Genomic DNA, 13,821 nt, shown 5'->3' on the forward strand with positions numbered 1-13,821 from the left:
ATACATATATAACTACATTTGTTTGGTTCACCCTTTCTGTCTTCCATTACACCCATGAACATTAAGTCATTATTTAAAGTCCATATTTGTCTTCTCACCAGTTTCTCGACATATAAACAATACAATTGTCCAATTTTTTTTGACTTCTGCACATTCTCTATCCACATATGGCGCAGCCTCCCCTAAAAGCTGGCTTGTCTGAGCCATGTCAGTCGCAAGGGGAGGAGGGGATGGTGGCCTGGTGGCTACTTATATGTTACCTTCCCAGGCCGGCTCCAGCCTCCCCGTCAGCCGGCAGAGCCAAGGCCTCGGACAGGCCTCCCGCCGATTGGTCATGCAGCCTCGGGCGCTGAGCTGCTCGGCTCGGGCTTCGGGAGGGTGCTGGGCACCAGCGCCAGGCGAGAGCCTCAGCCGTAAGCTGAGGTGTCGGAGGTGAGCAGCCCCCTCGGACTCCTATTGAGGCTGAGGCTAGCACCGAGGCTGAGCAGCCCCCCCAGTGCCAAATGAGTAGCTCAGTGCCGAGGCAAGCGGCACTGAGTTGAGGAGGCTTCGCCTCCCCTCGGTGCCGAACTGCTTGTGGCTGAGCGCAGCACGCGAGGCGTGAGAGCAGGGATCTGGGGTGTGGGCTGCTCTCTTCCGAGTAACGTCACCGAGAGTAACAGGGGTTCTCTCAGATCCAGATTCTCTCTGAACCTGCTGGGTTTTAAAGATTTTATTAAAAAAGAAAGAAAATGCAGGAGCAAATCAAAGAAAAAAAAACCAGTGCCAAGATGAAGCTAAACAAGGCGAGTGGTAGCCATCAGTCAGGCAAAAGTCTCCTTCTGGTCTGAAGGCTGAACTCCGGGAATGAATCTGGATCTATCCGTAGTCCCTGTGATTCTGGGTTATACGGCCTTTTGTCTCCTTTTAGATGTCAGGATCCACATCTTCCTGGCTGGTTTTGAGAATGGGGTCCTGGAAAATCTACCGTCCTTAGGTGGAAACATAAACGAAATTCTACGAAAGCTTTTCTAAGGCCAACGGTCTCTGTTTGTTTATGACTTCAACCAGGCCATGTCAAAAGGCCAGAAGTGTTTTTTAGACCTTCATAAAAATTCATGGAGAAAAAGAGAGAAAAGAATCCAGGGCCAAAATGGTTTTATTTTATTGATCAATTGGTTTCAAAGAAGACTAACATCAATGTAAGCAAAGTGTTCTGGGAGACTGTCCATTTTATTTTATTTCCCCTAAGCTCACCCTTTTTCAAAAAGGTTCTCTTGTAAAATCCCCACAAGGACCAATGCAAGCAGTTGGTTGTCCATTTCATACTCCTCTTGCTTTTCATCCCTTGTTTCAATATTTTGGTAACAATGCTCTTTGGAAACTTGCATCTCCAGTAGACACCTAGAACAGTTCATGCAGTAATTATGCACGTTTGCCAGGGAGGGTCTTGCAGAGAGGATGGATGAGAAAATGGCTCTGTGATCAGGGGCTCATTCAGCCATTATGTATCAGTAACCCACTCGAAACTCGTGCAAGTTCAAAAAGGATAAGAGCAGGGTTCTAGTTCTAGATCACAAAAATGAGAACCATGCATACTGGATAATATACCTCTGGGTAGCAATGGGTGTGAACAAGTCCAATGGGGGTGTGAACAAGATCCTTGGGTACAGTGGACTGTGAACTAAATATGAGCCAGCCAGGGGTGATGCGGCAGCAAAAAAGGCCAATGCGATGTTGGGATGTATCAACAGAGGCACAACACCCAACCCACGAGATGTCATAGTCCCGCTGTGCACTGCGCTGGTAAGGCCTCACTTGGAGCATTGTGTCCAGGCTCTGCAAGAGCCTCACCTCTCAAAAGCATGGGGGGCAGAAAGGGGAGGTGCAGAGGAGAGCTGATAAGGCTGATCAGGGAGCCTGGAGACCAGCGTGGTCTCCTAAGTGGTTTTCCTTCAGGTGGAAGTTGCCATGAGGGACTCTAGGAAGGTTTAGAATCTGGAGAAAGAGGATGTTGAGGGGGGGGGACATGATTGCTCTCTTGAAGTATCTCTGACACCCTAGAGGAGGGCAGGGAGCTATTCTTTGGGACAATGGAGGACTGGACTCGGCATAATAAGGGGGGGTATAAATTACGCAGCTGGAAAAGCACCAACTGGATATCAAGAGAGTTTTTTTTTTACAGTGAGAGTAGTTCAGCTGGAGGAATAGGGCTGCCTAGAGGAGGTGGTGGGCTCCCCTCTCTGATGGTGGGTCTGCAAGCAGCAGCTGAGGCTTAACGCACTTTGCCAGGAGATATGCTTTAGGGCTGATCCTTAAAAAGTCCCATGACCATGGAGGCTCAATCTGGAAAAGGACTCAGGATTAGTACATGCAGAGCTGGGATCCAGCAGGTTCTCACCCACCCCTAGAGTGGGTTACCACCGCCTAGTGTGGCAAGTATTATTACCCGAGAGGGGTTACTAATTTGGGATCCTGCTGCCGTTAGGGAAATTCTATCAGGTCCCAAAAATCATAAAGTCCTGTTGTTTTTTTCCTATGTGGCTGGTTAGCGAAGGTAAGCGGGATCATTATTCTCCCTGTTGGGCTGTTTTCAAAAACATGTTTGTTTTAGAAATATGGTAAAAGGATTCCTTGTTGAAGGAGAAAGTATCCTCCCTTTGGATTTCTAGAAACAAAATTAAGTTTCTTGAAAGTGTTAATTCGCATTTGGACAGACAGTCAATTAGAGGAGAAGTAGCTTGTTTCTGGTTTTTTTTAATAGTAAGAATCTTTTTACAGTAACAGAGAAATTATTAATGCCCCTCACTCTGAATGCCCGGCCATCACTGTCAAGTGCTCACTTCAGCTCCCACTGGTGTTAATGCCACTGGTTTTTGAATCCCACCACTGTGGGAAACTTGGTACCAAAATGTTTGATCCAACCACTGAGTACATGATATTCTTTATTTAAATTACTCACGGTGACAGGTTCTTGGGCCCATAGGAATCCATAGGCAGATCTAAAAACACATAGCAGTGATCCCAATCCAGACAGGGTTTCCGTTTCAGCCCCTTGAGCCAAAGGGAACACGGAACCCTTCCCCTTCAAGCCAGAGAAGGAATGGAGAGAGGCAGACTTCCAGCTAATAAGCCACAGCCAAGCATTTTAAAGCATCAAAAAAGGTATTTTATTCACCAGCATAGAGACTTGTCAAAGGACCAGGAGAGCCGTAACTCACTCCGGCCCAAACTGGAGCTTATAAGGGGTTTCCCAGCAAAAGCACACTGCTAAGCAAAGCCGTATACATTTCAAAGGGTTTTAGGGTTGCAAACAAATTACCATATGTCAGAAGACAACTGTAGGAGTTCCCAAACGTTCAGGATGTTGTTCCCAAACAATGTAAACTGTGGATGTAAACTCTCTCTGCTTATCTGCATCCTGGATGACTGGGTTCCTGCATTGATATCGGTATGTTTATGGTCCTTCCTGTATTCAAGTGGTCAGGCCATTGTGTTCCACAGTTGCTAACCAAGAGGGGTCAGACATTTGGGTTGTTTACAGGAACGCAGGAGTGTTCAGGAGCTGATATCTTTCTCGCTGTCACGGGTAAATACGTTTGCTGGATGAGTAGTTCCTCTGAATCTGCCGGATATATGCAGATGTAGTATCTAAAACTATTAGCAAAAGAATGTGACCTGTGTTCCACGTGACATCCCCTGCTTCTAAGTGCATGGCGCTAAGTTGTATACCAAGTCTTCAATCTTATAATTCAGTTTCTAGTTCTGGGGTACTGCTCTCACAGAGCTCTCCACTCTTCCTCCCAAGCCAAATGGAACTGAAGTTGAAGCAGATAGTAGAACATAATCGGTTGTTTACATAATGGCAAAGCTGCCTTCAGGGAAAAGCAGAGTTCCCAGAGAGAAAAACTGTGATCATTACAGCGAGGGAATGGGAGATGTGAGCTAAGAGGCCACAGGTCCTTAACTCAAAAGCGAGTCTGCCCTATTTATTCCCCCCAAATTCTTTTGAAAAAATTGTGGGTAGGACCCGCCCCTGAGGGAACGGCCACATGGGAGGCACTTTATTTTCCTTTCACCACATCCCCACAGAGAGAGAAGCTACTCACCATTGCTCGGCTATCTTCTAGGGAGGCCCCTTTCTAAAAAAAAAGCTTAAATAAAATTCATGCGGCTTGTAGCTCGTATTAGCCACGCAGGGCGTAGCCGGGTCATATATAGGACATCAGCATGCGGCTGCGAGTTACATTTCTACCTCCCAAATCGCAGCTACAACGGTGTTGCAGGACAGTTTAAAAAGAGAAGTAACTCTTGAGAAGGCACAACAGCAACCTGGATTGTTTCTTGTGGCCTCCAATCGCTGCTGCCCTGTACTGGAATCCATGTGAATGGGGAAAGCAGGAAAGCAAGGTTCCTTCATCATGACTGCAGCCCATTATACATTTGCTGTGTGGAACGGTTGCCAAGATACCCAAGGACAGTTCCCAGACTCCTGGAAGGAGCATCAGTGACAGACCCAAGCATCTCCCACACACACACACACACAGCAGATGAGGAAAGCAGCCCATAGCAGGACCATTGAGACTCTCTGGCAACCCCTGCACTGAGCAGAGTAGGCGGGGACTTAGCTGGGTCTTTCAGCAACTCTATGATTCTAAGTCCCTTCACCCTGAAAGATCTTTGCTTAAGCGGCACTTACACTGGAGGAGGAAGTCTAGAAACTTTGCTTACAGGAGTGGTAGGACACAGACCCCCGTGTGAATGTTAGTGTGTGTGTGTGTGTGTGTGTGTGTGTGTGTGTATGTGTGTGTGTGTGTAATTTCTCTGTTCCCCATTACACATTCCCTACCTGACTAATTCTCTCCTTGCTGAATGGTGAGGGCAGTATAATTACCTGGGTATGCCTATCAAAGTTGCTACATTGGTTATTGATTCCCTTATATAAAGCCGTGGTGCGACCGCACTTGGAGTCCTGTGTCCAGTTCTGGTCGCCACATTTCAAAAAGGATATCGAAGAGATAGAAAAAGTGCAGAGAAGAGCAAAGAGGATGATTGAAGGATTGGAGCACCTTCCTTATGAGGAGAGGCTGCAGCGTTTGGGACTCTTTAGTTTGGAGAGGAGACGTCTGAGGGGGGATATGATTGAAGTCTATAAAATTATGCATGGGGTAGAGAATGTGGACAGAGAGAAATTTGTCTCTCTTTCTCACAATACTAGACCCAGGGGGCATTCATTGAAAATGCTGGGGGGAAGAATTAGGACTAATAAAGGAAACACTTCTTCACGCAACGTGTGATTGGTGTTTGGAATATGCTGCCACAGGAGGTGGTGATGGCCACTAACCTGGATAGCTTTAAAAGGGGCTTGGACAGATTTATGGAGGAGAAGTCGATTTATGGCTACCAATATTGATCCTCCTTAATCTGAGGTTGCAGAAGCCTTAGCAGACCAGGTGCTCGGGAGCAGCAGCAGCCGCAGAAGGCCATTGCTTTCACCTCCTGCATGTGAGCTCCCAAAGGCACCTGGTGGGCCACTGCGAGTAGCAGAGAGCTGGACTAGATGGACTTTGGTCTGATCCAGCTGGCTTGTTCTTATGTTCTTATGTTCTATTTCAGAGTTGTCTTACTTGGGGGGGGGGTGCGTGTGTGCGTGCGTGCATGTGTGGGATTTCTCTGTCCCCCATTACACTTTAGACTTGCTTTCCCCACCTGACAAATGCTCTCCTTTTTCACAATCTGATGAAAATAAACTACTAACAAATCCGTGGATTTTCAAGTCTGGGAACACACTTGCACATTTCAGTTGAATTTAATCCCCCTTTTCTTCTAAAAGGCACGGAAGGATGGCGTGGCTTTTAGGGGAAAGGGTATCATTCTTCAGCAAAGGAGAGAGCTCCTGTCGGCTACGGTTATATGATTTCGTTGGTGCATTGGCAACTGGCAGGGCACCACTCCTTCACCTGGGGATGGTCGCATCCGGAATCACGTTTCAAATCAGGGCAGTTCCCAAACTTGTCATTATGTGGGCAAGGATTGGCTGGAAAGGAAAGGTCAGACATTAATCAAAACGGAACAACTTCCAGGGACCATCTCCAAGCACTGCGCCGGTTCTTTGAACCCAAATATATGGGGAGCATCTGTATGAACCCTTGACAACTTCGAATAAGCTTCCAAACGAAGCGTCAAGTCTTGGCCTAGCCAGGTCTCCTGGTCGGGAGATGGCAGCTGTGTCTTTCGATCGCTATGCTAACTGCTAGCTGCCCTTCTCTGGCATTTTTCGCTTTCTGCTGAATTCCCGCTTTGTTGGTAGGCCAGCTTCATAGAATGAAGGATCCAAAGCAGAGGGATAAGCCCGTCTTTGAATCTTGCCAAAGAAGTTTGGAGTAACGGCTAAGGGGGGGCTGGATGCAAGCTTAGCAACAGGGGTCGTGGGAGGAGTGGAGCTGTACACCCTGGGGAGTTGGGGGGGGCTTAAACTTAGTATTGTCAAAAGTTTCTCACCGCGGTAACATACCCGAAGCCTGGCTGCCAATAAAGTATTGATGAGATAAAATTAACAATTAGAATGTGATTGTTATATCGGGACTAGGGACACCGTAAAGGGTCACTACATTCCGTAATCATCCCGTATCCCTCATGGCACCTTTACAACACTGGATAGGTACATGCTCCAAATGGAAGGTCACTTAATGCAATTTGGTCCTTTTGCAGATGGGAAAAGAACTTTTATTACAGCAAAATTATTTTTTTAGTGTTACAGGTGATTACAGATAACGGCACTTCATCGTCACAGAAAATAACCGATACCCCTCGCTATGTACAATAAATGCAAGCCGGAGGTAGGGTAGGGAATAAAGTGACCCCGACTAGGCAGTGAGTGGCTAACCTTTGGCACTCCAGATGTTATGAACTACACCAGTCCCTAAGCACTTGGCCATGCTGGCAGGGGCTGGATGGGAATTGTAGTCTATAACATCTGGAGTGCCAAAGGTTCGCCACCCACGTGGACTAGGGGTGAGAATCAGATTCAAATCCACACTCTGCCTTGGAAGCTCGGTGAAGCGTGATTCCTTTGGGCCTCTCAGCACCGGCCCCTACGCTACAGGACCGTGCACGTGAGGATAAAACAAGGGAGAGGAACAATGTAAGCTGCTTCTGGTCTCCTCGAGAAAGGCAGGATAGAAAAAATAAATAAATAAACAAGCTCGAGCAAAACCTGGAAGAGTGGATTTAGGACCTGATATCCCTGGAGCACACGCTGCGAAGAAGAATTTGGATACCCACGTAAAATAAACTTTTGAATATATTCCACCCAATAAGCAAATTCTCACTGCAACAGACGCCTTTGTGAGATAGGTGTGTCTGCTTTCGAAGAGAACTGCACTAGCCTACACCCAGGTTTACGTATTTCCCGTAATTAAAATAGGTTGTTTTGTTATTGATCAGCAGCCGTTCACACACTTACTGCAGAGGTTGTTCACCTGCGATTTGGGCAGTCTGCACAAGGACTTCCTTCAATTTGTACGGGCGTGATTTTGCCCTGGACGCTTCCTCTGGAATGACAGATGCCAAGAATTGTGAAGTGTGTACAACCAACTGGGGCCTTGGTGTGCTGCTTGCCACAATGCTACAATCAATAGCTACCTTTATTATTAGTTACAGAGAAGAAAAATCCAGAGGCGGGAACAGAGGTGGGATCCAGCAGGTTCTCACAGGTTCCTGCTAAGAGTAGGTTACTAATTATTTGTGTGCGCTCTAGAGAGGGGCTACTAATGGGTGATTTTGCCCCGCGATTTTTTGCCTTAGTTACGCCCCTCCTCTCAGCAGTAGCTGGCGCAGAACTGGAAGCAGCCTAGCAGGAGGTGCAATCAAGGCATGGCAGCCTGCTTCGTGTGCATTCGCTTCTCGCCTGCTGACTACAGCACAGTGGCTGCGTCCTTGCCACAGTCCCACCCAGGAATGCTCCGCCTCGGAATGCCTGGCCACTTCCATTGGCGCTTCACGCCACAGATTTGAATCCCACCAACGCGGGAACCTGTTACTAACATTTTTTTTGGATCCCATCGCATCAAAGGGTGCTGCCTTAAAGAGGTCGCGACAGTAAGTGAAAACGTTTCAAAAAAAACGTTTTTCAGAAAGAACTGCTAAAATCCAGCATACGCGGCGGAGCTTAGCACAAAAAAAACCCCTGTGTATTCAATAAAGGTATCAAAGTAAAATCCAAACAAAACCCAACAGGGGGCAAATAGCAAGAAGACCCCCCCCTGAACAACCCCTGTCTTTTCTTCTGCCGTTCTCATGACTGCCCTGGAAAATGAAAAACACGATAACAAAAGGCTCGCTTGTTCCCCTCCCAAAGCTAGTTACCTCTGAAATGTTTACCACAAATGCTGAAATCCAGAATTGAATACCGCGACGCGATGGGACAGTAGTGGCAAACGTAGGGTAAGTATATTCCTGACAAGGGACAGTAGGCGACATCATGGCTAAATCAATTCGGGAGGACCGGTACCAAACCACCTATGAGTGTAAAAGCATATAAGCAATCAATTATGGTAGGACTGAGCTTCTAATATTGTGCCTTTGACAAACGGCACCCATTACAATTCCAGCAAAGGAAGTGCTGAAGCAGAGAAAGAGCAGAGACTGCCGAATCTCTATATCCCGAACTTTAATAATGAGGATGCATGCATTATCGGGTGTTCTGGCCTGGAGCTGCAGAGTCGGATTTGGTGAACCTGGTCTGAGTCTCCGCTCCTCTACATGAAGCCTGCTGGGTCAGTCCTTGGATCAGACCGAAAAGCGGCCTCTTCCATTCAGGCTGATAAGGGCCCTGGTGGGAACTAATCTACCTAGGGAGATCTTACGTGAGGCCCCACAGGGGGGGGGGGGGGGGGGCAGGGGGGGGGGGGCAGAAAACACAGAGTCTGCCCCCGGGAGCAGTTTGGCCCAGCTATGCCTCTGTCTGTGGCAGAGATCTTTCCACCATCACCTACTGCCTAGACCTTTAAGTAAGGTGACCAGATGGTCACCTTTGTGAACCGGGACGGGCAGCCATGTGACAGGGCAGGAAATGGAAGCGCCCCAGAAGGCAGTGCGGCAGCCTTCCAAAAACCGGGACACTTGAAAAAACCCATGGGACGTGGGACAACCTATATCCCGTTGCCCCTCCCACCATGCCAAATGGCTCCCACTATCCCTCTACAAACTACAAAGCATTTACTACAAAGCGTTGTGAGCCTGAGAACAGCGTTCACTAATCCTCCTTCCTTTGATAAGATCTATGTCTGGGATCCCCTGGGGTGCGGAGGGGAAGACACCGGACTTTCGCCTCCTATCAGAGAATCGTAAACCGCCTCCCCCTGCTCTGCCCGCCATCTGGCACCGACATCTGACAACTACCTATTCAGAAAACATGGTAGAAGAGGAATAATCGAAGGATTGGAGATTTAAAAGGAAACAGCAGACAGAAATGAAATATTGGAAATGATAAAATGTGTAGCTGATAAATGGTTTCATTTGAAGAAGAAGAAGAAGAAGAAGAAGAAGAAGAAAAAGAAGAAGAAGAAGAAGAAGAAGAAGAAGAAGAAGAAGAAGAAGAAGAAGAAAGAAGAGAAGAGAAGAAGAAAGAAGAAAGAAGAAGAAGAAGAAGAGGAGAAGAAGAAGAAGAGTTTGGATTTATATCCCCCTTTTTCTCCTGCGAAGGAGACTCAAAGGGGCTGGACAATGCTGCCGTCTTCCCCTCACAACAAACACCCCAGGAGGTAGGTGGAGGCTGAGAGAGGCCCTGAGAAGCTGTGACTAGCTCCCAGTGTCCACCCAGCTGGCGTTATTGGCCAGGGAGTGTACAGGCTAATCTGAATTCCCCAGATAAGCCTCCACAGCTCAGGCGGCAGAGCGGGGAATCAAACCCGGTTCCTGCTCTTAACCATACACGTGCTCTTAACCTCCTACGCCACTGCTTAACTAGATGCATGAACCTCAAATAGATTAGAATACAATAACGAGACAGCGGGAAGTCATTATTTGGTTATTTCCTTTCTCTCCTTTTTTTTGTATTGCTGTGGTGGGTGTGAAAGTGTTTATGTCTTTTTTTGTTTTTTGTTCTTGTATATGTTGAAGAAGAAGAAGTGTTGGATTTAGACCGAAAGGGGCTTACAATCTCCTTTCCCTTCCCACCTCACAACAAACACCCTGTGCTTAATTGGTACAGCTTTAGAGCTGAGAGAGTCTGAAGAGGAGTTCCGGTTCCGGTTCTTCAAGGAGTGGCCGTTCGAAAATCTTCTCCGATAAGGCTTGCTTATTTTTTCTAATTACTAACTGTAACTTTAAAAATAGCTTTTGGGCCAATAACTTCTCCCTTTCTTTTAAGAAGAAAGAATATAACTTTGTATGGGAAGTAACTCTCTGGCTTTTAAATTTAACATGGGGAGTAAGAAGAAAAAACGGACTAGAGAGCTGGAAGAAAACTTCTCCTCCCCCCCCTTAATGGCTAAACAACCAAAATCCGGGACTTCTTCAAATTCTAGTAACAAACCGGTACACAATCTTAGCCGATAATGAACCAGTGCCGAGAGATAAAAGTCCCATTAGAAGCTTATCAGAAAGAATAGAAACAGGAATGTCTTCTAGCAAAACAGTAAACAAGCCGAACGAACTGATTAACATAACTGAGAGTGCAGACAGTAACCATACTGAAACAGAAGACCAGCATGAGCTATTTAACTCATTTAACTATTTAAAGTCTTTGGAATAAATTGGCTATACAAGGAATAGACAATAAACTTCTTTTTCTAATCAGGCAACTTTATACCAACACAAACTGCAGAGTTAAGTGCTCACGTGAAGGTCTCATGACTGATTCTATTTCTACCTTTAAAGGTGTGAGGCAAGGCTGTGTTGCTAACCAACCCTTTTCAATTTATTTTTGAGTGACCTTCCATCAGCCTTATTGGAAATTAATAACCATGCCCCCAAATTAGCTCAAGGCATATTCCAATACTTCTATATGCTGATGATACCCATCCTTCTATCTCAAGCCAAAGTTGGACTTAGTCGACTGCTGAATAGATGTGGGCAGTACCAGTACAGATAACGGACTAAGTCATCAATTATCAAAGCATCTCAAGATTTTGATCTTTGCCAAACAATACAAAACATAACTGGGCGACATTAATAAAATGCCAGTGGAGCAGGTTAACCAATACAAATATCTTGGAATTACATTTTCTTATAACCTCTCCTGGTTACGCCACAAAAGCTGCTATTGCAGGTGCTACCATCAGTTATTCTGCCATTGGTGAACGCTTCTTTTATGGAAAGGGCCACCCCTTGTCCCAGCAGCATTAAAATCTTTAACTCTAAGATAGAAGCCAGTTACTTTATGGAGTACCTATCTGGCTCCAAGCAGTTGGATCTAATTCTTTGAATAATACTGTCCCATCCAACTTTTTCCGTACAATTATGGGCCTGCCAAATTGTGTACCGTATGCTGCCCTCTGTTTAGAACTGGGCTAAAATTCATTAGTTTATAGGGGCTTTGGTTGAGAGCTTTTAAATTTTGGTTAGCCTGCATTTCTGTGATGATGAGCACTCTGCTGATTCACCTACTTTTGTCTGATACTCAGGCTAATCCATTAGCTCTCTGATCGAAAGAAAGATTGAATCACTTGGTATATCTCTCGACTCGTTTTTTTCCCGCCATCTAGTTCAGAATCCTACAACTTGTTAAAACAAAAATTGTTGTTTAATGGATTAATTCTATTTAGGGCTGCTATGAAAACTTGTTCACCCTTACATCTTCAATACCCTATATCAAAACAGGATGGCTCCCTATTTGTATTTTTTTTGACTAATCCAATGCAGAGAAGAGCCCTCACACTTGCCTCGCTTCAATGTTTTCCTCCGCTTTATTATGCAGGATTTAACAACTTGAAATGAGCGTAAAGGGTATGCTCTTGTGGTGAACAACAAATTGAAACATTGGCACATCAACTGCTTTGCTGCCCTAAATCTGCTAATATCAGATCAAAATATTCCAACATTCTTTCTAGGATACCTAGTGAAATGGAAGAATCAAGTAGACTTCCTTTTCTTCTGGACAATTCTGACAATGAAACTTGTGAATTGGTTGCACAATTTTTACTGGAGGTGATGCACAATCAATAATTTATATTTTATCTTAAACCTTTGTATTTGTATACCTTTTATCTTAAACCTTTGTATTTGTATACCTTTTATCTCAGGTTTTTTTATTGTGTTATGATTATTGTTATGCCAAATAAAGGCTTATTATTATTATTATTTAACTTATTGTCCCTTTTAGTAGGGACAGTAAAATATATATACAATGAGCTCAAGTTGCTAAATGGTAAAATGAACGAAGTAATGGACCTTAAAAAGCAGGAATGTACTGAAGCACAATTAACTGCACAAAGAGAGATACAGCATAGTGCCATAAAGACCACTCCTGTTAAAGGCACAAGTACCAAACTTCCACAAAAAAGCAGAACAACTAAGAATCCATGCAGCTTAATACTCTCATCTAACAAAATCTGCTTATCCATCGGCAAATACAGAGGCACAGTCCCTGACTGGAGTAAACCTTCTCTGGCCAAGCATCATCTCGGTATACTATTAAAGGAAGATTACCACCGAGTCAATTTGCGCTCAGTTGAAATGATGAACTTTAAAAATCACCAATTAAGAGCTTTGTTAACTTTGAACTCATCCAGAATTCCTACACAGCTGCTGCGCAGAAGAGCCTGGCTGGCATCCAAAGGCCTGACTTTATCAAGGGTTTTTCAAGACATCACCGTACACCCACTAATCTACAAGCGTCCACTCACCCAAATACGATCTGAAAATGACACCAATAGGGAACAAAATATGGCCCAAGTTACACACAAGAACTATATGAAGCCTCTTAGCTTCGGGAAAGTGAAGGAAAGGCAAGCCAATGTGATTTGCACACAAAACTCCCATGAGATTGGGCAGGAGCCGGGGCAGGACCAAAATGGCACTTTAAATAGATGTGCTCTGCCATGCTTGAGCCCATCAAGAAATAGACTGATTGCATCAAAGAATTGCCATCACCAAAAGGACCCAGTCAATGGATCAGACCACTGCCTTTTACTAGATGAATTAATACCTGCAGATAAAAACAACAAACCTTCAAGTCCAAACTTGGATAGTCAAAACACACCCCTAGCACCCCTTATTGAGCTGGAACTTGACAGATGGACAAGTCGAGTCTTAAACAATGCCCAGGCTGATGAGAAAGCAGGGAAATCGTGGGCTCAAGAACTTGCCGAGCTCCAATACAGTACTTCAAGTGATGAATTGCATGGAGCAATGCCCAAAGGACAGCAAAATCCACAAAACAGACCCTCTTCTCCTCAAATCAATACAGTATTTACATTAGATCAGATCCCTAACCGAATAAACATTCCAACAGAAACAACTCAAACTCTGCAAACTACGGCATGCATTGAAATTAATCCTCCTACAAATGCCCCAAATGATCTGGAAATCTTTTCTACAACAAATAAGAACACTTTACATTTATCTGAAAGTCACAGGATTTCCAGCGAAAAAAGAACAAACGGCTGTGTATTCCAGGATAGGGGTGATAGCTTGAATAGACTGGAACAGCTAGATTGACTAGGCTCCCGATCTACATCCTCGAATTTAAGTATCAAAATATTGGCATGGAATATTGCTGGATGGAATTCAAAAAAAGGAGACAATGACCTAATAGACTATCTAGCTAAATTCGACTGCATTCTACTCCAAGAAACATGGGCAGCTGAAGCCCCAAAACTAAAAGGCTATCTCTCCTAT

General features: G+C 45.1%; 1 protein-coding gene across 1 annotated transcript in view; it reads right to left on the reverse strand.

The window, feature by feature from the left end:
* Positions 1–5,888: 5,888 nt before the first annotated feature.
* LOC125425306 (cysteine-rich venom protein-like) overlaps positions 5,889–13,821 on the reverse strand; it is a 29,837-nt gene continuing 21,904 nt past the window's right edge. The window contains exons 5-6 of the mRNA XM_048482911.1: positions 8,391–8,499; positions 5,889–6,016 (exon numbers count right to left, since the gene is read on the reverse strand). Coding sequence (XP_048338868.1) covers positions 5,889–6,016; positions 8,391–8,499 — 237 coding nt within the window. The remainder of the gene's footprint in view (positions 6,017–8,390; positions 8,500–13,821) is intronic.

The sequence above is a fragment of the Sphaerodactylus townsendi genome, unplaced genomic scaffold (genome assembly GCF_021028975.2).
Source record: "Sphaerodactylus townsendi isolate TG3544 unplaced genomic scaffold, MPM_Stown_v2.3 scaffold_27, whole genome shotgun sequence".
Lineage (NCBI taxonomy): Eukaryota > Metazoa > Chordata > Lepidosauria > Squamata > Sphaerodactylidae > Sphaerodactylus > Sphaerodactylus townsendi.